General features: G+C 39.8%; 1 protein-coding gene across 5 annotated transcripts in view; it reads left to right on the top strand.

Moving 5' to 3' along the window:
• The window catches only part of tenm3 (teneurin transmembrane protein 3), a 390,360-nt gene that overhangs the window by 74,320 nt on the left and 289,654 nt on the right, over nt 1-26,386 (top strand). For all 5 annotated transcript variants that reach the window (XM_086034264.1, XM_086034268.1, XM_086034265.1 and 2 more), the window contains exons 3-5: nt 15,315-15,532; nt 15,765-15,876; nt 24,048-24,118. In XM_086034264.1, coding sequence (XP_085890390.1) covers nt 15,433-15,532; nt 15,765-15,876; nt 24,048-24,118 — 283 coding nt within the window. In that variant the 5' untranslated portion in view covers nt 15,315-15,432. The remainder of the gene's footprint in view (nt 1-15,314; nt 15,533-15,764; nt 15,877-24,047; nt 24,119-26,386) is intronic.

Raw genomic sequence — 26,386 nt, 5'->3', positions numbered from 1 at the left:
TCACAAGAGGAGTATCAAAGAAATAAACTTTTAAACGTGATATCATTGTAACTGTCAATTTCTCTCACGTTTTCCTCCTGTATATCGTTGTAACTGTCGATTTCTCTCACAGCCGTGTTGGGCATTTTTTGTTTTTTCCTTGGCTCAATTGATACTCATCATTCGTAGGTGCATGCAAATAACTCGTCACCTCTTGCTTTCGCTTCTTCTTAAATGCACCACGACAACTATGGTTCTTCCTGCTGCTGCTGGGGGTTGAAGTTGCGTTTGCCGAAGGAAAAATTGGAGCTAGACTTATCCTTGGGGTGGCCAGGGGGTGGCCAAGGCTATTTCAGGGGGTCCACAGATTATAACAATAAATTTGATTCTCGACTTACCAAGAGTGTCAAATGTTGAAATGTACATACTAAGCACACAGGAGATGAGATTTATGTAATATATAATTTGCAGTTTATTAAAAATGCTGAAAATGTAAAACAATTTGGCATCAATTTTTCAATTATGCATTAATAATAACACATTTTTACAAAAATGGTGAAAATGCACCAACACATTCATAGTTGCTCTCACAAATCTCTCCCTCCCTCCCTCTCTCCCTACCACCTACCACCTCTTGGCTGAGTGAAATTCGTGCTGGGGACGGCAGGCTCTGGGTCTGGCTCTTGTTGCTCATCGACATGCTCATCCTCAGAGTCCTCCGTGTCCTCCTTCGATGGAACTACATTGTATAGTGTAATAAAAATAAAAATGCAACCACCATTAAACAACAACACTAATCAGTAACCAACATTTCAAAATATCTAAAACTAAACTTAATTACTGAACTGAGCATGTGACTGTTTCTGTCTATGCTCTGACCTGGTGATGGTGGGCTGTGCTGTATTGTGCATTCTCTGTCCGGACTAGTCCCAGGAAGGGAGCTGCCACCTTTGTCTTCTGTGTCCTCCCTCAATGAAACTACATTGTACAAAAATACAAATATTAGTGTAAGCAAAATAAACATACAACCACCATTAATAAAACAACACACATCAGTAACTAACATTTCTAAATATCAATAAATAAAATAAAAAATAAGGGTTCCTACACATTTAAAATTCCCAGACTTCTCAGTACTAAAGACAGACATTTTTTTTGTGACATTTGAGTAATAAGGTGTGTATCATGTGAATAGATTATGCAATTCATTATGCAAATATTCATTCATTCATTATCCATACCGCTTATCCTCACAAGGGTCGCGGGCGTGCTGGAGCCTATTCCAGCTGTCTTTGGGCAGTAGGCGGGGGACACCCTGAATTGGTTGCCAGCCAATCGCAGGGCACACAGAGACAAACATTCGCACTCACAATCACACCTAGGGGCAATTTAGACAGTCCAATCAACTTACCATGCATGTTTTTGGAATGTGGGACGAAACCGGAGTACTTGGAGGAAACCCACGCAGGCACAGGGAGAACATGCAAACTCCACACAGGGAGGCCGGAGCCGGGATAGAACCCACGACCTCTGAACTGTGAGGCGGACGTGCTAACCAGTTGACCACCGTGCCGCCCATTATGCAAATAATTTGTTATAATTATTCTGAATTTGTATGTATTGTATATTGTATTTAGTATCTCACTAAATTATTTTCAGGAGATTGTAGATAGGTGGTGTATTCAAAATAATTAATCCAAACATTTTAAGATAACCCAGATAACTATTAATGAATATATTTCGATACAATTGTTTCCATTTTCCATACTACTATAGACCTGGAAATATAGAAAATCAAGTTCCATACCTTCCATACTAGCCTAGGAACCCTGTAACTTAAAATTACTACTGAAGTGAGCATGTGACTGCTTCTATGCTCTGACCTGGTGATGGGCTTTGTGTATCCGATTCTCTCTCCTCCTGTCTCGTCCCAGGATGGGAGCTGCCTGCCTCATCTTTTCCTGACTTGGTTCTCTTAAAAAAAGAGGTCATACATCTTCTCCCTCTGCCTTTTCATTCTCAACTGACCCTATGAAAAAATAGGCCAGTCTTGTTAGCATTACTCCTAGCATCACTTATAATCACACAATGTTATTAAATCCCTACTTCAAGTCTAAAAAAGTCAGGGCAAATAAACCACCGTAGACGAAAGTTGAATACACGGCCCGTGCAAGTCACGTCATCGCTGACGTCGCTACCAGAGTAGCCGCCATGCTTGGAGCGCACTGGAAGCGATGTGACTACTGTTGTTACACGCAAGACAAACTCGTTGTTTCTCGCTTGATTTAGACGGCCGAAATATATAAACATGGTGAACCGTTGCTGTGTTAGGGGGTGCAGTAGTGCCACCCACGATCGCAAAGGAGGAACATTGAACAATGGACTGAGTTTTTATAGGTGTCCTGCTTGGCGAAAGATCAAAGTTAGGTAAAGTTAGCAACAGATTGGCACATGACGGTGCCTCGGCACTGCCTCCGCGTCGCTCTTAATAAGAAACAACGAAATATTCATCGCTTCGATGACAAGCAGATGTGTTAAAAATCAACTCATATAAGCTTATAGCTTGTTGACTACGTCACTGTGGTTGTAAAGCCCCGCCATTTTCTTGCATTTTAACATGTTTTTGAATCGACATATACAGAGCCTTTAACGTGCACTCATTCACCGCCCCAAACATGGCGGATGATGACGTCGTGATGACGCGGTGCATGGACCCTATTCAGACTTTTAAGCTAGTTGCAGGCTAACTACCGTGTTCACATTACGTTTCATTTCAGGCAACAGAGCATGAAACAGCTAGCTGGCTAATTCTACAGTTTCATAGCTCTAGAACGTTTGGAGAAACATGTATATAAATAGCGACCCAAATGAATTAAATGTAGATGTTAATATTGAGCGGCTGTTGAAAGCTAGACGCCATGAGATATAACGTTAACGCTTGCTTGATGCCGTGGCTCTCTGCTTGTAGCAACAACAAAAATGTCCAATCTTCAAAAGTTATTTTAAACAGTGACTCATTGTAAAACTCGCTTTACGGCAAGGATTTCACTGTCCATGAAGGGTATCCTTCGTCTCCTTCTTTTTCGTTACTAATGTTGATCTTCTGTCTCCAGCAATGATAAGCGACTCAAATCATATTAAAATCTTCCTCTGTTTCAGTGGCGATTCTTCTTCTCTTAATAAGCGTGGATTGCAACGCTTTGTGGTACATAGCATCAACCGCTGTACAGGAGGGACTTAGCAGTCGGTGCAGCGATATGTCAATCATCTGGGGTGGCACCTGGGGGGTCCAATCAGATTTCAGGGGGGTCCAGTGCTACCCCGGCCTCCCCTCTGGCTTCACCAGTGGTTTCAGCCTGGGTCGAACTACACTCGTGTTTCTAATGCTCTCTGCTCAATGCTTGCAGAAGCACACATAGAGCTTGGAGTACTTGCTTGACGACCACAGTTGACCACGCTTTCCTCCCTGACGACTGACTTTCTGGATCCACTGGTCACGTATTTCTTTACCCTATGGAAAGCTTAAGAAACCCTTGCCACTTCCTTCACAAGTAGTGCAACCAACTGCCACACAATCAACCATTTTTTAAATGCTAAAATACAAGGAGAGCAACTGAACATAAAGAGCCACACAACTGCATGCCACAGCAGCACTAAATTGTTTGGGTTCTATGACGTCACAGCTCTGGAAATACTCCAAGAAGATAGTATGCGAGATTCAAACCCCAGACAATACATTCTGAATTTTATTTTGTGATTAAACTGCTGTCTACCAACGATCTAATCCAGTGGTCCCCAAACTATGGCGCGCGGGCCGGATACGGCCCACTTTCATGTTTTGTCTGGCCCCCTGAACAATACCAGAGATGCATTTCAGTCTTGTCACGCGACTAATACACGCATAGAATGAGACATTCTATGCCAACCTCTCGTTCAGATTTTAGAATGTCGGCGCTAAATTTAGATTCCTCGTCATCTGTGCGGAAGAAGCACGAATTAAGTAGGAAAGATAGAATATATGTGCGCATGCCGTGCAGCCCCTCTTGCAGCTGAAGCTGCGGCGCGGTTGCACGCTATGGCAGTTCGTCCTTACCTACTGCTCTTCTTGGTCAGCCCCTCCGCTCACACCATGCTGGAAAGCACACTGTGCAGCGGCAACTCTGAACGTTCGCCTGGCCCTTCCCGCAGATCTCCCCAGCTGCAACGGGTCCCGCCGTAGCGGTGGTCACCCTTCGCGGGATTGGTGATCCTGACCGGGCTGGCCCGGCGGGCTGCTTCGGCCAGCGCCTCATCTTCTAAGACTAAGAACTGGTGCGCACAATGCCAACATTGAGCCAAAAAGTTCAACTGGAACTGAAACAGTGAGTCAACAGACAAATGCACATATTTAGACAATATACACAGCTGCAGCATATACTGTACATGTACAATACAGTACATAGCCCATAAACATACAGCATGTGCTTTATGTAGACTGCTTGGATTCGATACATTTTCCTTGATTGACCTTAAAAAGCAGTGTTGTGTTTGTCATATATATATTTTTTCTTTCTAAAGAAAAACAACCTTAGGTGAGCCCATCAATCGGTGTTCAGTAACTGCTGCATTACTGTATTTTATTGAGGTTCTCAAAAATAACACTCTTCTGAAAATAATGTGAAAAATATATAAATAAATGTCATGTCATCTTCCAAACTGCTTATCCTGTACAGGGTTGCAGGGAGGTGCTGGAGCCTATCCCAGCTGACAATGGGCGAAAGGCAGACTACACCCCAAACTGGTCGCCACCCAGTTGCACGGCACACACACAGACACCGTCATTGAGCAGGAACCGGTCCCTCGCTGCCCGTACACAACTCAGGCGTGTGTACCACTACACCATTAGTGACACTATATAAATAAATATACTGGTTAAAAATAGGCCTTTGAGCAGCTCATAGTAAAGTTCACGAACAGTCAAGAGTTCATGAAATTAAAGGACAGAGAAGTTCATACGATTTGTCCAAAAATACCACCTCCTTTTTTAATTATTTTTTTTGTATGATTGATGATAATCAGAATAGAGAATCGTTAAGAACCGGGATCGAATCAAAGAACGAGAATCAGAATCATCCAAATTCAAACAATGCCAAACCCTAGTTATTATTTATTCAATACATAGAGTTATATATGTCTACTGACTTTATTTTCTTCTGCGAATGACCCAGAGGTTATTTGGTTGTTTAATTCACAAATACTGTTCATTTCCTTTTCTCTGAAGAACCCAGAAAAGATTATTTGATTTTTATTGATTTCAGAAATTGAAATCTTATTGTAAATACAAGCTTTTTGGTTCAAAGCAAGAATCTAAACCACTATTTAGCTTCTTGCACCATTGATTAAACACAGACACAATATATGCACACACCTTCTAATGCACTAAAAGCATTTGTATTTTCACATCAAGTTTACACACAATGTTATGTTTACATTAAAAAAAAAAAGGACCCAGTTGATCAAAATGTTATTTCAAATATTTTCCTTTCGGCTTGTCCTCTATGGAGTCACCACATCATATTATCGTTTTCCATCCAAATCTTCTGCATCCTCCTATCTAACATCAACTGCCCTCATGTCTTTCCCTCACTACATCAATCAATATTCACTTAGTTCTTCCTCTAGCTCTCTTGACTGGCAGCTCATTGCAATATTCTCACTACCTCTCTTCGGAAAGTATCCAAATCATCTGAGTGTGGTCTCACTTGCTTTGTCTCTAAAACGTCTAACCTTACTTGTCCCTCTGATGAGCTCATTCCTAATCCTATCCAACCTGCTCACTCCAAAAAACCTCAACGTCTTCATCTCATTCACCTCCAACTCTGCCTCGTGTCATCTCTTCAGTGCTACTGGCTCTAAGCCGTACATCATGTGAGGCCTCGCCACTATTTTAAAAACCTTTCCCTTCATCCTAGCAGAGTCTTCTATATCTTAACACACAGATGTCCTTGATCCATAACAAGCTGTTTGTAACAGTTTCTTCACCTCCTTCACATTTGCTTTATTCCTCAGGCATCTTCATAACCTCTTGAAATATATTGAACAACCTGGCCAAAAAGTCAACAGCCACCTCTCCTAGATGCTACCATACCTCCACAGGCATTGTCGTCAAGACCAACTATACATTTTTTCAACTTATTTATTGCCTTTCTAACCTGTCTTACTAATATTGCTACTTGCTAGCCCAGAACAATCACCACTTCTAATCCTCCTTCTCTCTAATTTTCCCAAGTCATTAACTCCTCAAAGTGTCCTTTCCGTCCATATAGCACCCTATTACAACCAGTCACACATTTCCATCTCTATTCTTAATCACCCTATGCTATTGCATGTCATTTTCACCTCCAGCTCTTGTATACCTGTATAGGTCTTTCTCTACCTCTTTATTGTCAAACCTGGCATGCAAGTCATAATATGCCTCCTGTTCGGCTGATGTAAGTTCTACATCGCATCTCAATCAATCAATCCTTTTTTTTTTTATATAAAGCACTTTTCACACATAGGATGCAACTCAAAGTGCTGTACATTAAAAACTTCAAAATACAACATAAAAAGAGAACCCGCTCCTGCCTTCCCTCCCTCCCTCGCAATGTACGCAAAGACAGACATCCACAAGCACACCTGGACTCAGCACCCCCCCCCCCACACACACACACACACAGTAAGTATTCTCTAGTAAGGAATCATATTTGAATTGTTCAATCTTTCCTTATAACAGAATTTCCTTATGTGGGAAACGACTATGGTACATGTCCTGTATGAACGTGCAAGTATGTTAACAAAATACATATGTAACAACACAAGCAATATATTGCCCAAAAAATATGTTCCCAAAAATTGATATTAAACAAAAACTCAAATACAAAGTACAGGTATATGAACAAGATACAGTACAGTATAACAAGGATGGTCCAAATACTGTTGAAAAAATACTGTAAATACTGTAACACCAATGCAGTACAGTACTTAACTACTGTAAACTGTACTGTATTTTAGTGTTGATTTTTCTCAAATTTGGGGAAAAAAATTGTCTTTTTTGAGTTGTTGTGTTGGCTTCATTATTTGCTGTATGAAAATGTTTGTCTGCGTGTCAAAAAGTTTTGTTGCTAATTGCAATAACCTGTCCCGTTGATCATCACTGATGTCTGGGGATTCTTGTGCATACAAAAGCATCTTTCATGCCATCTCCATAGCTCTCTTGCTGGACGGTGGCTTTACATCAGGACTTTTTTCGTCGATTTGAGTTTTTCCGACTCCAAGTGTCTCCTGGATGTTTTTTACTTTGTGTCCAGATTCGCAGGATCAGATGCATTTCACTCTCTATATCAAGGTCATTACCGTTCTTCTTCGATTGGATGCCATGAACTACAGATGAAAATGTAAATGAATAAATTTGAAATCTTTCGCAATTTCAGTAAAACGCATGCCAAAGAAGTAACTTACATGTCGCCGTTTTGGATCCGATGATGGTGGAGGAGTCCGAGTTTTTCCATAGTACGAGCGGGAGCTGCTTGAGTTTACACTACTGTGGGCTTCCCTATATGTTCCAGATACAGTAACGGAACTTCCGTTGGAAGTAATCAATTGTTAATGTAATATAGTGGAAGATAATTTGATACATACATTTTTTTTCCGAGTGAGGGAATTTCTGTTTGATCCGATGATGGCGGAGCGGTAAAAGTTTTTCTGTAGTATAGTGCGTGGACTGCTTGAGTTTGCGCTCACTGCGGGCTTCGCTATTGGTTCCGGGTTCCGGATACCGGAACTTCCGTTGTCAGGAATTGATCATTAATGTAATATAGGAGTAGAAAATTTAATGCATATGTTTTTTTCCGGGTGAGGGAATTTCCGTTTGACAGAGGTCCGTAGGTGGAAATACTTACTGTATAACCTTACAAAGCGACATGGCAGGGCACAGAGAAACCATATGAGGAAAGAGTACCCAAGGGGAGCTCGTCCACGCTGAGAGGAATGATACCCCATGGCCACGGGTAGCACCACCACCAAAGAGACCTCCAGGGCAGACCCTAAACATAGCGCATGGAGGCCAACCACACCTCCCAGCACGGAGGCCCCCCCTTGAGGAAACACTGGTAAAAACTGGATGAAGCTAAAAGACAATGACAATTAAGCTAGAAAGACAAAGCAATAAAAAGCCAAGAACTATAAAACAATAAGATTGGATAAAAATAGTAAGAGGCTAAGAACAATTATTTAAAAGCCAAACTAAAAAGGTATGTCTTGAGCTATACCTTAAAAATATCAACAGACTCTGCGGACATCATCTGGCAGGCTATTCCAAAGTTGAGGACCAAAATGGCTGAATGCAGCCTCGCCATGCGTTTTGGTCCTCACCCTTGGAATAATTAAAAGGCCGGTGCCAGAGGACCTCAGGATCCACAAGGGTTGGTATAACAAAAGCAAGTCAGATAGATAAGATGGGCCAAGACCATTAAGACATTTATAAACTAATAAAAGTACTTTAAAATCGATCCTGAAACACATGGGGAGCCAATGCAGCAATTTTAAAACCGGTGTAATGTGCTCCCGCCCTCTGGTTCTCGTCAGCACCCGAGCGGCTGCGTTCTGCAGTAGTTGTAGGGAAGAAATACTCTTTATAGGGAGACCAGAGAGCAGGGCGTTACAATAATCTAAACAACATGATATAGAAGCATGCACCTCCGTGTTAACCTGAGAGAGAAATGGGCAGAATCTGGCAATATTCTTAAGATGATAAAAACCGATCTTGGTTACATTTTTAATGTGAGGAATAAAACTGAGCTCAGAGTAAAAAATGACGCCCAGGTTCTTTATACATTGTGATCGTTTAAAATCTAGTAATTTTGGTAAAAGTTTCTCTCTCTGACCTTCATGGCCGATAACTAAAACCTCGGTTTTGTCCTGCTTGATCTGTAGGAAATTCTCTGCCATCCATGACTTAATATCTAAAATACAATTAAACGGTATCAATAGGTCCTGTGTCATCAGGAGACACGCTAATGTACAGCTGTGTGTCATCAGCGTAACTCTGGAAGCTGATGCCGTGTCTTCTGATGACGTCCCCAAAGGGAAGCATATAAAGATTAAAAAGTATTGGACCTAAAATTGAACCTTGGGGAACCCCATATTTAGTTTCATGAGTTTCGGAGCAACAAGTATCCATGCTTACGAAGAAACTTCTGTCTGTGAGATAGATATAAAACCAGTTAGAAGCAGTACCGGAGATGCCCACCAGGTTTTTAAGTCTGTTTAATCAAGTTTGATCTACTATATCAAAAGTGGCGCTTAGGTCCAGTAGCACCAAGACTGTGAGTTTTTTCACATCGGCAGTATACCTGATAGCATTTAAAATCCTTAAAAGGGCTGCCTCTTTACTATGTACTATGGCTCATCCTAAAATCAGATTGATATTTCTCTAAAATTTTGTTTGTATCTAAAAAATAATTTAACTGGAGAAAGACCAGTTTTTCTAAAATCTTACTTAACAATGGTAATTGGATACTAGTCTGTAATTGTTGAAAACGCTGGGGTCCGAATTGCTCTTGTTCAGAAGGGGCTTCACCTCTGCCGTTTTAAAAGCGGCGGGGAAGACACCCGTCTGAAGAGAGCAATTGGCTAGATTTAAAATCTGTTCCTCAAAAAATCCATAAAATGTCTTTAAAAGAGATGTGGGAATTGGATCTAGAAGGCAGGTTGTTGGATTTACCTGGGAGAAAACTCGACCAAGTGTCCTTCCATCAACCAGGGCAAACCTTTCCAGTGTTTCCTCTGCTAAAAATGACTGTCTATGTGTACTCAAATTTATATTTTGATGGGCTAAAAGACTGGACGTTATGTCATCAATTTTACTTCTGAAGTGGTCTGCAAAGTCCTCACAGAGAGCATCTGTTGGTCTCTGTGGGGACTTATTAAAATTGGAGTTGGTTATTAAGAGATCGAAGGTAGAGAAGAAGAATCTGGGGTTGCTTTTATTAACTGTGATGAGGTTTGAAAAATAAGAAGTTCTTGCCTGTTTGACTATTTTATTGTACGATTTGAGTTGTTCACGTAATATTTCATAGTGCACTGTAAGTTCACTTTTTCTCCACCTCCTCTCTGCACTCCTGCATTTTCCTTTTGCTGTCTTGACTGCATCATCTTTCCATGGGGGTACAGTTTTTATTTTTGTAGCTTTGCTTAAAAGTGGAGCTGCTAAATCTAATGATGGCTTAAGATTCCTGGTAAAATTGTCAACAATAAAATCACATGGTGCTGGTAAAATGTCAGCAGTAGTGCTCTCTAAAATCTCGATAAAATGTGTAGCCACCTAAGAAGATAGGTAGCGTTTCCTCACTGTTCTTGTTGGTTAAAACAGGCGATGTTAAAATACACACAAAAATGGTCTGACACAGCCAGGTCAACAACAGAGGACACACCAACGGACAGGCCATAGGTTACGACCAGATCCAGAGTGTGACCTCTGTTGTGAGTTGGATGTGAAACTGTTGTTTAAAATCCATACAGGCTAAAAGATTTAAAAGTTCTCTGGACAGTGGATCTGAGATGTCTTCAACATGTACATTAAAATCGCCTGTTATTAAAATTAGGTTGTTAGTGCTGTAGCGAATATGCCTTCATTTGGACCACATCTTCAGGGCTGAAGACAAGAGTCAGCCCGGAGATGCCATCAAGTCTACTACAACCACTTCAAAACAATGGAATCACCAGAGGACCCCCGCCATTTGACTTGACAAGGACATGCCAAGATCCAAACTCCTGATAAGGAGCCATTCTTCGCCACCTGTACTCCTCTCCATGTGGATTCAAACGGCCTTAAAACAGACTTCATGGAGCCTCCCCCCAGGGGGAGGCCAGAAGGTGTCTCTCACAAACCCCGATGAACATCGACAGTGCTGGATGAAAACCGACCCCAAGAGGTCGACGTGGGAACTGCAGCATTGAACTTCCTATGCTTTTGATCAATGAAAATTACCTTGAAATGAAACATAGTTGAATGTATGTTTGTGTATTGCTTACTTTGTGTATCCTGCTAACTTTGTATTGATTAATCTACTTCTCTATGGTGATAATCATTTTCCTGGTCCGGTTTATGAGCGTCGATATAAGCTTAAACTCATATCTTTGACTCCTAAACTTTAGACGCATTCAGAATGAGATGTTTCCCAGCTGAAGTATGACAGTTGATGCCAGTTACAAATTGTGAAATGCACAAAGGTTTTAAACAGGACAATTTAATAGACTCAAATCTAACTTTATTGTCATGAATTGAAGCTCATCTCAAACCTGAGATGGATGTGGGGTGGACACCTCAAACACCCCCCCCCCCTTTTTCTTGAGGAGATAAAAAGTTCTGGCCTTTGTCTCTCTCTCTCTCTGACCTTTGAGCTCCCCAAAGAAAACTCTCTCTGAACTTCGAGCTCTCTCTGAACTTCGAGCTCCCCAGAAAAACTCTCTCTCTCAACTTGACGCTCTCTCAAAAGAATCTCTTCAAGAAATCTCTCTCTCTCCAAAGCTCTCCCCCAAAAGAAACGTCTCAAACTCCTCACAGACCGTTCAACAGCTCAAACAACCCCCACAGTATGGGAATTTTCACTGGACCACCTCAGTAGTAATGTTGTCATGACAAAAGTTTGACTTCGATACTATGTACCTGCATAAAATAACTCGATACCGGTGCCGAAACAGTACCTCGACAAAAACCTAAAATCAGCAAAAGCAGCATAATTAAAACTGACAAAATAACTTCAAATTTTTAAAAATGTGTTATTATTCAAAATATTAGTTTATGATTGATAAGAAAATAACATTTTAAACATGTTAAACATTTATGAACATTTGCACACATCCCCCACATGTGCAAATATTCATAAATGTTTAACACGTGAAAAACACATCTCCAATTTTGGAAACTTTTTTTAATTTTCACATTTAATGCGATCTTTGTATCGCTGAAACACCATTCATGTAAAAATAAGAAAATGAAAAAAATGGAAAAAAAGTGTTTTTCAGAGGACAGCGATAACATATTTCACTGTTTCTTTCTACACTTGATGACTGTATTTATACTTATGGACTACATGTAAATTAAAGTTTAAGAAAACTAATTTTCATTTATTTATACGTCACTAGTAGAAAATGTGCACAAAGTTTTATAGAGCCATTAGTGTGACATTTACTGTAATGCAGTGTTGAGCAAGTTATGATCATTTTCATGGCCAGATATGCATCTGTATAGCCTCTGTGCTTTTTGGACACAGCATTAGCCAATTCTGATTTTAAGAATGACGTTTTTTCAAATAATGAGATCAATGCCTGCATTTATGTTTATATAAGCACAATGTATACATGTCAATGTGTGTACATATATTTATTCACTATGAGCTTTAACATTACATGCCACATTCTTGACCTATTTGACTGCATTTCATGTCATCCATTGTTGATATTGACAATACTTTTGCACCGTTATGGTCAAGCAAATATGTTCATTTAATTGATAATGACTCAACATAATGTTGCTTTGAGTGTGTGTGTGTGCATGCGTGTGTGTCTACTTATTACTACTTATTTTTGAGGGAAGTGTTCGAAATGCATCACAACCTATCGCTCTTCAAACTAGTGGTATAACTCTGTTATGTCGGTCGGCGAGGTGCTTGGCCAGATTGGACGTGTTGTCACCTCGCCACGGTAGTTTTAAAGCAAGCCTTACAGACGGGCTTTGTCATGTTGTTCGGCTTGCCATGGCTGTCAGCCATGTACCGTATTTTCTGGGCTATAAGCAGCACCGTTATATAAGTCGCGCCCACTCTATTTTATTTTATTTTATTTTTTTTAGAAAATTTGGTGGAAAAACTTATACAAGCCCCACCTTTATACAAGCCGCACCTATCTATGTTGAAAACTTTTATATTTACTGCATTTACAGAACGGTTATGAACTGTAAATGCGCCCCGAGCAGTGGAAGAAAAATCCACAGAATAGCCGCACCGGACTATAAGCCGCATGGCTCAAAACCTAGGAAAAAGGTTGCGGCTTATAGTCCGGAAAATACGGTAAGCAAAAAAGTTCCTGATGACATTTCACGTGTCATGCTTTTCAACGAGAAGCGGAGGGGCAGCCGAGGCTTCCCTGCTTGAGACCATCTTCCTCTAGGTGTGCTTTTTTTTTTAATACCATTATTTAAAAAAACATGGTATCGAGCGGTTTCTGATGCCCAAAAATCACGGTATGGTACTATCCCGTGCAACACTACTGAGTAGTACAAAATAGTCTGTTTTCCCATTTTTCCTCGTGATTCATTGTCATCATTCAGGGGGAGTAGGGCCAAACGACAATCAAAAAAGAAAGAAAATGATCGAAATGTCTTACCTCTTCGGTGCAGGCAATGGCCGGCAAGGGATCGGGATTGTCATCTGTAACACCATATAGCCCCCACCGAAATGTTTGGAAAGGCTTCACCTTGCTGGCGTTAAACTGGCCTTCTGCACAAGTTGAACCATCGTTCACATTTATCCCTCTGAGTTTTTGGCTTCGGGAAACGAATACATCCTACATATGTGGACGGCCGTAGTGTCGTTTGTTCAAGTTCCATAGCAGCAGTTGTTTACTCGGCATGTTTTTTTCTGAGATACACGGGCAGAAAACAAGCAGTAATAACAGGATTCGTCTGTGAGCGTGCTTCTATGTTGACCCTTGTGTTGTGACCTCACCTCTAAAAATAGCACTAGCACCCATTAGGACCCATTAGCTGACCAAAAACATGTCTGATGTAAAATACACGAATCAAGCAGCAAACTTAACTGCATCAAGAAACAATAATCATTGATTGATAGACGGGAGAAAATCCACTTGAAAATCCACTTCTTATGCTTAATCCGTATTTTTTTTTTTTTTGAGTTTCACGTTTATCGACAGCAAAATGGGCGTCCGTCATAGACTGATAGACGGACCGGTCCATCGACTAGGCGGAATGCCCAGCTCTGTTATTAATATTATCCGAATCCAAAGCAAACCACATTTTCCCAGATGTGTTTGGGAGATTTTGTTACGGTCAAATGAAAGTAAGGCTGAACTTTTTAGCCATAACTTTAAAGGTTTTGTTTGGTTCAAACACAGAACTGCTCATCACCAAAAGAGTGCCATACCTAAGTGAAGCTTGCTGGTGGTGGCAGCATCATGTTTAGAGCATTTTTTTTTCAGCTAAAACAGCAACCTTAGACAAGGTGGAAGGAATTATGAACAGTTCAAAATAGCAGTCAGTCAACCTTCAGGCTTCTGTGAGAAAGCAACAAAAAAAAAACAATGAATGAATTATTGTATTATTGTCAGTCAGCATCATAAATCAAAATATGTAGATCATATAGAAATATAAATACTATCTTAGCCAAAAGGGTTACCACTGAAGCACATCTTATAATTGCTGTGTTGTCTTTCATTTCAATTTACACAAATAATACTTGATCACAGCACTTTGTATACTGCACCAGAACAAACTACAGACAGTATAACTACACAAACATAATCATGATTACATGCATACATGCATCTGAACCCAAAAACATCAACATCATCTTTTACAAAAACAGAAATGTTCATTTTATAATAATCTGCACTTTTCAAAAATGGCATTCTTGAACTTTGTTTTCAAATGAACAACGCTTTTACTTTCTGTAATATCCCCGGATAGCTGATTCCACATTTTTCTATTATAGACTGATATGTATCTACGTTTCAGTGTGGTACAAAACCTGGTTGTTTAAAATTCCCTCCCCCAATAGGTTGTGTCCACACCCTCCATCCTCAAACATTTGTTGAAAATCCTTGCAAAACGTCAGAAAACGCCAAATAAAACACCTGGTGTTATTCATAAAATGGTAGCAGGTGTGTGCTGACTCCCGTCTAACATGAATCTGAATGGTTAATTCTAAACACAGTCACATCCTAGTTATTGGTATTGGCACGCTTGTTCAACAATATTATTTGAGTCGTTTAGTTGGACTACCCCATTCAAATTAATGTTATTATTTTCAATTAAGTTGTACAGGTTATAAATCAGATTAATGGTGGAAAAGATTTGAAATTACATATCTTAGTCACATTTTTTATCACAAAAATCAGACATTTGAACAGAGGTGTGTAGACTATTTATATCAACATTTATATACACTGTATACATATAGTGTTGTTTGACTGTAGTTAATCACGATTGCAGTAACCCATAAATATTGTGTAAATGAAGCAAAATTGTTGGTAAGACATTATGATGTGATGAAACTTTTCTTTGTGTACTGTGTTCACAGGATGGGTTCTGCACTCCGGCTTCTGCAGTCTGTCTTCTTCCTTTAAATCCCTCGTTCTTCTTCTTCATCTCTGCCTATATTTCTTCCTCTCAAATTAGCTGTTACACAGCATGCCTCAATGTTTGCCAGCAACACCAGCAGAAGCATGGAAGTGAAAGAGCGACGTCCATACTGCTCACTCACTAAGTCCCACAAAGACAAGGAGGGGGCATATCTGGGTGAGATAGTCGACATTTCTTAATCAATTTATTCCCATTAATTAATGGTTTTCCGAATGGACTCCTTGGAGTGTGTAAACTATCCTCTAAAAAAGTAACTCTTCAGTTATTACTGTTACTTTTGTATGAAAGTAAATTATTACTACTACTACTACAACAGCAACAACAAAATAGTAACATCATTGTGTGTGTGACAAATTTATCTTCCACTAATGTCATTTATAATCTTCAGGGGACAGTGAAGACTGTGCTATTGGCCACCAAGAAGTGCGTGTCCCAACTCAGAAGTCATACTCCTCCAGTGAGACGCTCAAGGCCTTTGACCAGCACCAAGACCAGACCAGGTGAGAAATCAAATTATACTCATAGTCACAAGCCCCCTTTCTACTGCAGAGTAGTTATTTGCCTTGTCTCGGTTGTAGACTACTCGCTTGGTGTCAAAATCATGGTAGGTAATGTACAATTTGCATTAACTGGTCAGTAGTGGGGCGGCACGGTGGTCGACTGGTTAGCACGTCCGCCTCACAGTTCAGAGGTCGTGGGTTCGATCCTGGCTCCGGCCTTTCTGTGTGGAGTTTGCATGTTCTCCCCGTGCCTGCGTGGGTTTTCTCCGGGCACTCCGGTTTCCTCCCACATTCCAAAAACATGCATGGTAAGTTGATTGGATACTCTAAATTGCCCCTAGGTGTGATTGTGAGTGCGGATGTTTGTCTCTTTGTGCCCTGCGATTGGCTGGCAACCAGTTCAGGGTGTCCCCCGCCTACTGCCCAAAGACAGCTGGGATAGGCTCCAGCACGCCCCGCGACCCTTGTGAGGAGAAGCGGTACAGATAATGGATGGATGGATGGTCAGTAGTGGTTCCAAGCAGGCTGTACCAGTACACTAATGCTGACATAGAACACTCAATATTGCTCATTTGTCGACTATAGTTGCCATCCTTGCATTGAATTTTCACACATGTAGTGTTATAATTAGAAGATAGATTAGGGTGATCATATTTTGAGTTCCAAAAAACAGGACACTCGGCCCAGCCTTGAGATACTGAAATGATACTCAAAGATGCAATACATTATAAGTCAAATAACTTAAAAGTAGGGCTGTACAATATTGGAAAATAGGGATGGGACGAGACAAAAATCCCACGAGACGAGATGTCTCACGAGATTGAGTTTGCGAGAACGAGACAAGATTTTTGCTAAATTTTGAATATAAAAAATACCTAATGTAATTTTTTTCAAAGTTTTCAAAATGTTTTTTATCAAACAGACTGCAAGAAAATTAATCATCTAGCTCTTAAGTGCAAATGCAAACAGGAGTCACTTTCGTTACATGCTCTCAAATATTGCTGCAATAACAGCTAAAACTGAGATCTTTCCTCTTACTGAATACTTTGACAAAATCCAACTGTGCTCGTGGGGCAGTAACTCAATTGTATAGAATGTTTTATGTTCATTTATTGGCTTTGTTTATTTATATTTTTATTTATATTTTGTATATTTGTTAATATTTATTGATATATTTATTAATAGATGTATCACTGCCTCTTATTGTTTTTTTTTATTTATTGTATTGTTTTTAAAGTGCTTTGTTACAGCTCTAGCTGTTATGAAATGCGCTATATAAATAAAATTTTATTGTATTGTAGAGTTCAACTTGTTTCTCAGTCGATCTTCAACAAGAGGAATGTCACTGCGTCTGTGTCAAGATTTCTGCAACTCATCGTAGTTCTGGGCTCCTCAGAGTTGCAGATAGGGCACCCCGCTGCTCTAGATCGTGAGCCATCGTGTCCAAAGAGTTGTTCTAGCGCGCGATTACGTCCATAATTTGTTTGAGCGCGGGCAGCTCGAGCTGTCTTTATTTCGACGTCAAAAGTACTGCTGCTGTTGAGCATCGGTGAAAAAAAGAAACTATACGCTTGACACGTCTAAACAAACAAGATACGCGGCCAACTTTGGACCAGCTGCACTAGCGTTGCGTTCATTACCTGCACGATAAGCACTTAATGTGTGGCTAAAAGCCAGCCTCACGTATCGCCACATCCATGTTGCGAGCGTTGTCGGTCACAACAGCGACTCCGTGATTTGGCCTAGGAAGTTCCCATTCGGTGACAGCTCCTTTTAGGACATCTGCTATATTCACCCGGACTCCAAAACACCGTCAAAAGAAAATAGATCTCATGCTGTGGAGGGACGACAAATCTCGTGGTGTTCTAATCCCGCGATATCTCGTAGCACGAGATCTCGTCCCATCCCTATTGGAAAAACATCCATCCGCTTAAGCTCACAAGGGTCGCGGGCGTGCTGGAGCCTATCCGAGATGTCTTCAGACAGTAGGTGGGGTACACCGTGGACTGTATCGATATCAATGATATTGCGATATTTAACATGCACCTAAAAAAAATTACATATTTATTTACATAAATACAATTTTTCATGTCCACTGATAGTGTAGTGGTACACACGCCTGAGTTGTGTGCGGGCAGCGTGGGATCGATTCCCGCTCAGTGACAGTGTCTATGTGTGCCCTGCGACTGGCTGGCGACCAGTTCGGGGTGTAGTCTGCCTTCGCCCATTGACGGCTGGGATAGGCTCCAGCAACTCCCCGCGACCCTGTATAGGATAAGCGGTTTGGAAGATGACATGACATGACAATTTTTCATGTGCAAAAATATGACTATATTCACATTTAATTAAGTTCTTTAGTGTTAGCAATGCCGGCCTAGATACTGTTCTCCTATTGGATGGCAATACACATTTAGGGTTGCATCTGATTGGTCAAAGTAAGATTAAAGATACAATTCCATATGAATTTTTTGCGCATCTTTTGCATTCTGCACTCTATGTGCCATTATTCATCATGTCATCTTCCAAACCGCTTATCCTATACAGGGTCGCAGGGAGTTGCTGGAGCCTATCCCAGCCGTCAATGGGCGAAGGCAGACTACACCCCGAACTGGTCGCCAGCCAGTCGCAGGGCATGTGCCATTATTAGAATGACAATATTTTTTCAATATATTGTGCAGCCCTAATTTCAATTATGCCTCCTCTGTATGGGTAAAAAATGACACAAAAAACATGATAGTAGCTCTCTTTTGACGCCTTACTTAAATATGACAAATCATACCTCTTCTATAGAAAATCCCAAAACAACAAAGCATTTTAACAAAACATTTACTATATTTTTAGTGTAATGATGTAAATAATAAAACAGTAGTCTCACAAGGATAAGAATTGAACAAAGAAAAACAAATGTCACTTCAGTCTTTAGTTTTGTTTTGTTCTGCATCCCATGTTCCTGTCTAACAATTAAGGGATTGAGTCAATTTTGCAGATGAACTCTTTCCTCATCCACCTTTTTTGTGTTTTTCTGTGTCCATATGAGCTTTGAGATCTCCGTTCGGCACCTTTATTAGCTTTGTACATATATTAATTGGATTTATTGAACTTGAAAAGAAGTGGTGTTGTACATTTCACCTGCTTTGATTTGTAATTTTTTTTTTTATATGAACTGCCATTTAGCCAATCAAATGCAAATACAAAGTAGACACACCTTAAAAAGAATTGTGAAGATATTTATTAAAAAGTAGTATCTACTCATAAAAGTGAATTTCCAAACGCAAATAAGTAACTAAACTCAAACACTAAAATATAAACTCAAGTAGGATGAAAACAAAAACACAATTAGGATTTACTTGTAAATTGATATATTTTTTTCACATTTAAAAGCTTAAGTTGTTTTTGTAACTAGTTGATAAATTGATGCAAATAGTTGCCTTGCATTTTCCAAGTAGATTGAGCTCCAAATTTTTTCCAGTGTAGTCAGAGCTGAACCGACTGCAGTTGTATTTGGCTCGTTCAACCCGTAAACATAACACACCTCTTGGTCCACTTAACGGCAGCAGTGAAACACAGACGCATGAATGGGATGCCATATTGCTTGCTCATTCAGCGGGGCTTCATTCCATCCCATTCCAGCTGTTGGCACTCACGCTTGAAACTGAGCGCACCTGCTCCACACTAGGGGTGGGTGGATCGATCCAGATATCGATATTATCGATACCAAGCAAGTAGTTGGATCGGATCGATACTAATGTCCTGGAATCGATACTTCGCCCCTCCACCAATTTCCTCAAAGCGCCGCTTCTCCGCGCAAATAGCGCCCCTCCCCCTCTCTCTCACCCAGCGCCTCCTGCTACTCTCTTGAGTCTCTGCCTGAGTGAGTGACTCAGGCACACTTTTAGCCCCTCCCTGGCAGAGAGGGCGACGGGAGAGTGAGAGCGGCCGGAACCTAAAGCAATGGCAGAGCCAAACAAGAAGCGGAGTGCGGTGTGGACTTTTTTTTACAACAACAGAAAAGGACAGTGGCAAGTGTGATTTGTGTTAAAGTGCTCCGCTATTGTGGTAACGCCACAAATTTACACAGACATATGAAAAAAGCTCACCCTACAGAGAGCAACGAGCTGCAAGCGAAGTTGAGGGAGGAGGAAGAGGGGTGTGATCCAGAAGCGATAACACCGCAGAGACAACGTACTCTGGCAGAGACTTTTCACTTCAGCCGAAACAAATCAAAAATAGTTGTTCTCATAGAAGTATTTTATTTTTTCTACTGTTAAAGGTTTTTACATTGTATTGTTTACACTATTTGAACTACTGACTTTATCTTCAAAACATTTTGCAATGAGATACATTTTAGTTGTCATGTTGACATTATTTGTATTTTCGTTACATTGCTGCTTTTTTTGTTTTGACTCTCTTGACTTTTGTTCTGAAACAGTTGTTGTAGTAAAAGTATTTTATTTTTTATACTGTTAAAGTGTGCATTGTAGTTAATAAAAAATAAAACATATATATATATATATACATATATATATACACCCCTGTATTTACTTGGTATCGGATCGATACCAAAATTCCCACACATTTGGGTTCTCCCCACCTCGCCAGTTTCCACGTCACACACGCTGGTAACGGTGCACTCCGCCTCTCATTAGGAAAAAAAAAAAAAGAGAAGCTCTCCGCCTTTTATTTGCCACGCAACACGTCAGTCAAATTAAACACATGCTAACTGGTGCCATGAAAACCAGTTAACGCTGGACATTTTCATGAATTTATGAAACCCTCCGGGACATTGGCATTGATTTGTGAGAAAAGTAACCATGGTCTATAAAAAAAAGAAGTGCTGCATGCATACAGTCCATCGTCTTGACTGTCGCCCTTTGTGACAACTGCAGTACAACTGTCGGATGCTCAATCTTACAAGCCATAACATATATTGCTCAGACCCCTGAAGCTATGTATTATGTTTCTTTAATGTATTTATTAAAAGTATTTATCTTATAGTTCTTTCATTTGATGTATATTAGCAGCACCTTTTAAAAAAACATCTAGCTTGCAATCTGGTGCAGCTGCTGTGCTATGTATGACCTTGAATGTGAGTAAAAGGGGTGAGAAGCTCCACAGGTGTTGCTGCTCGTTGGGGGGAAAACAAATTGCAGAGTGACAGAAGAGAGTCGCCAAACGCAACGCTACACAATTTCGTTTTTAACAAAGACAAAGTTGCTCGGGATCTATAAAGTCTCCAGATCCACTCAGAAAAAGGGATTGTCAAGTCCGGTCCTCAAGAGCCCCTATCCAGCATGTTTTCCATCTCCCTCTGCCAGCAACACACCTGATTCAAATGAACCGCTCATCACCAAGCTTTGCACAAGCCTGATAACGATTGTGATGATTTGTAACAAGCGTGTTCAGGTAGGGAGAGATGGACAACAGGCTGGATAGGGGCTCTTGAGAACCGGACTTGAGCACCCCTGGCTCAGAACAACAACATTAAAAACTGAAAAAAACACTTTGGTGGAGGTGTGTACTTCAAGATTGCTAATTCGCTTATTTCAATGTCTATTAGACCAAAAGAAATCTACAGATTCCCGTATTTAACTCACTTACACACTATTACTGATTAACAATCAGAACATTTTATTTGTGAAGACTCACAGTTACACACACTATTTAGAAAGAAAATATAAAAAGGACATACAATATTTATAACGAATGGAAAAAAAATGTAGGTTATACGTATTAGTTTTATTTTTGCTGTGTTGAAATAAATGGATAAACAAATAAACATTGAATTGATTAAATAAATACTGAAGTACTATAATTATAGGCTATTCCATGATTTCTTCAATTATGTATCTATTTAATTAGTTTTGTCACACTAGGTTGTCCTCCATAACAGCAAGGTCGGCATTGCAAATGAGAAGCTGTTCTCCAATGCCTTACTTGGAATCTGAGTAATTAATGGAAATAAATAACTTTTCATATGAGATGGTGTGAAAAGTTGAGTCAAATATTGAACATCATATCAACGTCCGTAGAATATTGCAGTTTGATGTCCAGGTGCATCCTATTTTGAAGGTCACGTAAACATACAGATATGGTCCTTTACCAGGAGCATGCAGAGCTTAGAGTCAACAATAGGTGGCCCTGTGTATCCACCTGAGGGCGGGCGTTTTGTTGTATTTTTTAATTAATGACTTCTTTTAATGCTCTTACCTGTGGAAAAGAGAGCTAGATAGATTCCTACCTCAGCCTGGTTCCTATAGCACATTGTTTGCACATTCAGGACCACAGTCCTGTTCTTTTTTTAATTCAAAAAGCACAATTCAAGTATTGTATTTTCTGGACTATAAACCACACCTTTATATAAGCCGCTGCATTTACAGAACGATTTTGAACTGTAAATATTCGTGTATGTACCTAAACAGATTCTTTCCTAACAGTGCCTTTTAACATGGCAGCAACTTTGCTGATTAAATCGGAACAGAACCAAGAGAAAATAACAAGTACTTATCTTCATTTCGCTTCCTACCTGTTGAACTCCTCCACCTGCAGTCACATCCTGTTAATGTCATCAATACATAACAGGTTCCATGATGAAGGGGCATAAGCCGCATGGTTCAAAACCTAGGAAAAAAAGTAGCGGCTTATAGGTACAGTGATCCCTCGCTACTTCGCGCTTCAACTTTCGCGCCCTCAGTGCATTGCGGATTTTTCAGAATCATTCATAAATTAAAAATGAAACAACACAGCCATATCGGGAGCTATATTGTAAAAAGACGCATTGTTTCAAAGTTGACTCTGAGGCTTTGTGCATACCCGCAGGCAGAGTCAAGCTGGATACTTTCTCCTCCATATTTGTAATGATGTGTTTGCTCTTATAAAGTTTTGTAAAAATCGGATAGTACAGTACATGAGCTGTGTTTATAATTCGTGAGCGCACGTCCCGACCGGCCAGCGGCACGGACGGCTTAAGACATCGCCAAATAAAGTGTGAAAGTGTTTGCTTACCGTAACTACAATCCCGCGTTGCATTTTAGACAAAGGACTTTATTGATGTTGTTGTGCAAAGATGAAGTTAATGCATGATTCCCCCGGCAGCCATGCTTCTTCTTCGTTTTTTAAATGAAGTAGGGGGAGAAGAAGAAGAAAAAGCGGGCGAAGAAGAATGTGGAAAGCAGAAGCGACCGCTTTTACTTTCACTTTTCACGACGGCGACAAGCGTTTTAAAGTGCAGGATTGGATAAATTACACTATGGCATTCTAGTTAAGGTAAGTCAATTTTATGATAAAAATTAAAACTTAACGTAATTTTTAGCGAACACTCCGTCGTGCTCGTCAGCTGGTGCGGTCGAAGCTAAATTCTGATCAAAGCCTGCAAGCTTGGTATTTATATTCTTCATTTTGCATTTTTATAGTTAAATTGATTGTTTAACACGTATTTAGAAGTGTGGGAACCATGTTGGGGTTTGCAACAGCGTAACAGAGGCGTAAATCCCCTAAAATAAAACCGTACAATAAATATCATATAAAATAATAATCATAATCATAAATCGCTACTTTGCGGGTTTCACTTATCGCGGCGGGTTCTGTCCCCCCTTTAACCGCGATGAATGAGGGATCACTGTAATATGATTTTCCACATTTTTGGCATGATAGCTGCACCTAAATACAAGCGTGGACTGAATGGGTGCCAACAATGGGCAAATGGAAGGACGCCAGAGGGTAACAGCTTGCAGCAATACAGAGAGAGAGAGAGAGAGGGAGAGAGGGAGAGAGGGAGAGAGGGAGAGAGGGAGAGAGAGGGAGAGAGAGAGAGAGAGAGAGAACTAAACTATGAAATGTTTCATTTTTGGAACTATGAACTTAGTTTAAAAATCACTGATTAACTACGACCTGAACTGGTTCATTTTAAAATTTGCGAGCTGAACATTGAACTAGTATGGGTAGGAAATGAGCTTTCCCAACACTGATCTGGAAGGATCAGATCTAAACTCAAACAGTATCTAAAATACAGATATGACAATTGTGCACATTTAAAAACAATATTAATTCATTTTAAGAGGTCTTTGTCAAGTCCTCAATTTCAAAGTAACCTAATTATAGGAATACTTAGATGTCATGAATAGTCCTTTTTTTTATTTAAAACCCCCTCAATATAAACCATTATGTTTTGACAGGTTATTTTATGGGACATCAAAAGGACACAAGGACATGGTTCATCGTGAACAGGACGATTACAACATAGAAGGTGAGTATTAATGTAATTGCATACGCAAAATTGTTTTTGACACAAGAAGGTCGGATCATCATAGGGAATTTGGAGCAAAATCATTGCTTCCCTATATATGTGAATATGCTCTTGTGATTCTAAAGCAAATGCCACTAGTATTTAACGCACATCTGTGTAAATCGTGTAAATGCATGCCAATAAAGATAGATCTCACGGTCACATTCTCTGACTTTAAATGAATTGCATACAGTACAGAAGTGAGTGACACATTATGCAATAGTAATCAAGTGAGTAAATGTACATGCACATTTTAAGGAAATGTACCAAACCTCAAAGTTGTTCTCTCATACCAATTAACACAGCATCAATTTGGAGAAATTCTTATCTGCTTCTTTTTCACAGTTTGTCTAATTGGAGCTCATTTAAAATTGATATAACTTTTAATTGGAGAGCAGCACTGTTCATCTTCCGCTGTGACATTAATTACAGAAAGCTTTTATAATTCCCCTTTCATTTGCTGATTAAAGATGAAAAGGGACATTCTGCGATTTTTCAGATAATTTGTTTGCCCCGTTTTCATTTATATTTCAGACGACTGATATGCATGTCATCGAAACCCGATTTCATGTTCCAATAGGAAGAAGGCAAATTTCACCTCCATACTTAAATACCCATTTTCAAATGTGTTTCATTAGGCTTCCTTGTAGAAGTATTTTGGGTTAAAAAAAGAGAGTATAAACAAATGAAATGTTAATTAGTATCATCCAAATTAGAGGAATTTGCAGGCGCTATTTTTCGTTAAAATTCAACTTCTTCCCGAAAACTGAAACCCATATACATACATAAGTGACAAGAGCATGACAGGATGACACTTTTAAGTTGGACTGTTTTTTTTTTTTTTTTTCTCCCATTTACTGCCGATTGTGTGGTTTTAATCTTGGTGTGCAACCACCAGACAAACTACACCCATTTCCAGTAAACATCATCACCATGTTCAAATCGACAAGCCGTCAACTGTGACTCAATCATGAGCGCAGATGGCAACCTTTATGATGACTACACTATGTCCCCCCCACTTTCGCAACGTCCATTCATCCACGTTTTAATGTAAGAATGCAGTTATTTTTAGTTAAATATCCACAAGCACACACACATGACAGTGTGATTTGAGCTCAAAAGCATTTTAGGTGAAGATGTGCTTTGGATTACAGTTTTCAATGCTATCTGGCCAGAAATGTATACAAGTGACTTCAAACACAATACTTAGTCACGGTGCTGAATTAAATACACAAACAGTAAGTGGACAATAATTCAATAAAAGTGTTGGCTAAACACAAGTCTGCTATTACTGCAAGACATTTTAAATTATATTGTTGTTGTTTTTTGTATAAGCTTGGTTGCTGTCCCCCCAGTTCCAAAATCCCATAAGCACCCCTGAATTTATACCTCCCAAAATGAAAAACGTATTTGTCTTGTGTCTTATGTCTAGTTCATGAATGAATAAATATTCATTTATGCACTAGATGAATTCATGTGTCACTAATATTCCCAATGTTTTTTGTATATACATTGCTCAACACCCTCTTTGAAAAGGCTTTTGTGGGTGAACCTTTGCCATCTGTGATCAATGGCCCACATTTGTGGGAGTGTTTTTGCAGTGTAGTAAGTATGACAGAAACTATTGATTCTTGAAGGAAACTCATCCATCCATCCATTATCCGATCCGCTTATCCTCACGAGGGTCGCGGGCGTGCTTGAGCCTATCCCAGCTATCTTTGGGCAGCAGGCGGGGTACACTGGTTGCCAGCCAATCGCAGGGCACACAAAGACAAACAACCATTCACACTCAAAACCATACCTAAGGACAATTCAGATTATTCAATTAACCTACCAAAGTTTTCTAACAAATTTGTTTGGGGTGCACTCAAGCCCTGTACTGTATGTTCTTCAATTTATGAATGCTTTAAACGGCATTTAAAAGTGTTACTAAAAAGGTCTTATTTAATTCATTGTGACCTCAGGAAAAAAACATCTCAAAGTGCCAATGGTTTATGCCTTCAATATCATATTTACAATGACATTTTAATTATACTGTACATGTAAAAGCAGCAGATGGAACTTAGCATACTGCATGCATGTTTTTATTCATTGATGCACGGTATAGATTTTCAATCAAATGTGCAAAATACTTTATGATGTATTTTTATTTCACAGGCATTTAAAAAATCATCTAAAACAAAGTATTTACAAATGTAACACCTCATTTTCACCACAACAACTTCAATG

The sequence above is a fragment of the Filicampus tigris genome, chromosome 6 (assembly GCF_054856515.1).
Source record: "Filicampus tigris isolate MCC_2025a chromosome 6, RoL_Ftig_1.0, whole genome shotgun sequence".
Lineage (NCBI taxonomy): Eukaryota > Metazoa > Chordata > Actinopteri > Syngnathiformes > Syngnathidae > Filicampus > Filicampus tigris.
Note: the sequence above shows the minus strand (reverse complement) of the source record. Positions and strands in the feature narration are given on the sequence as shown.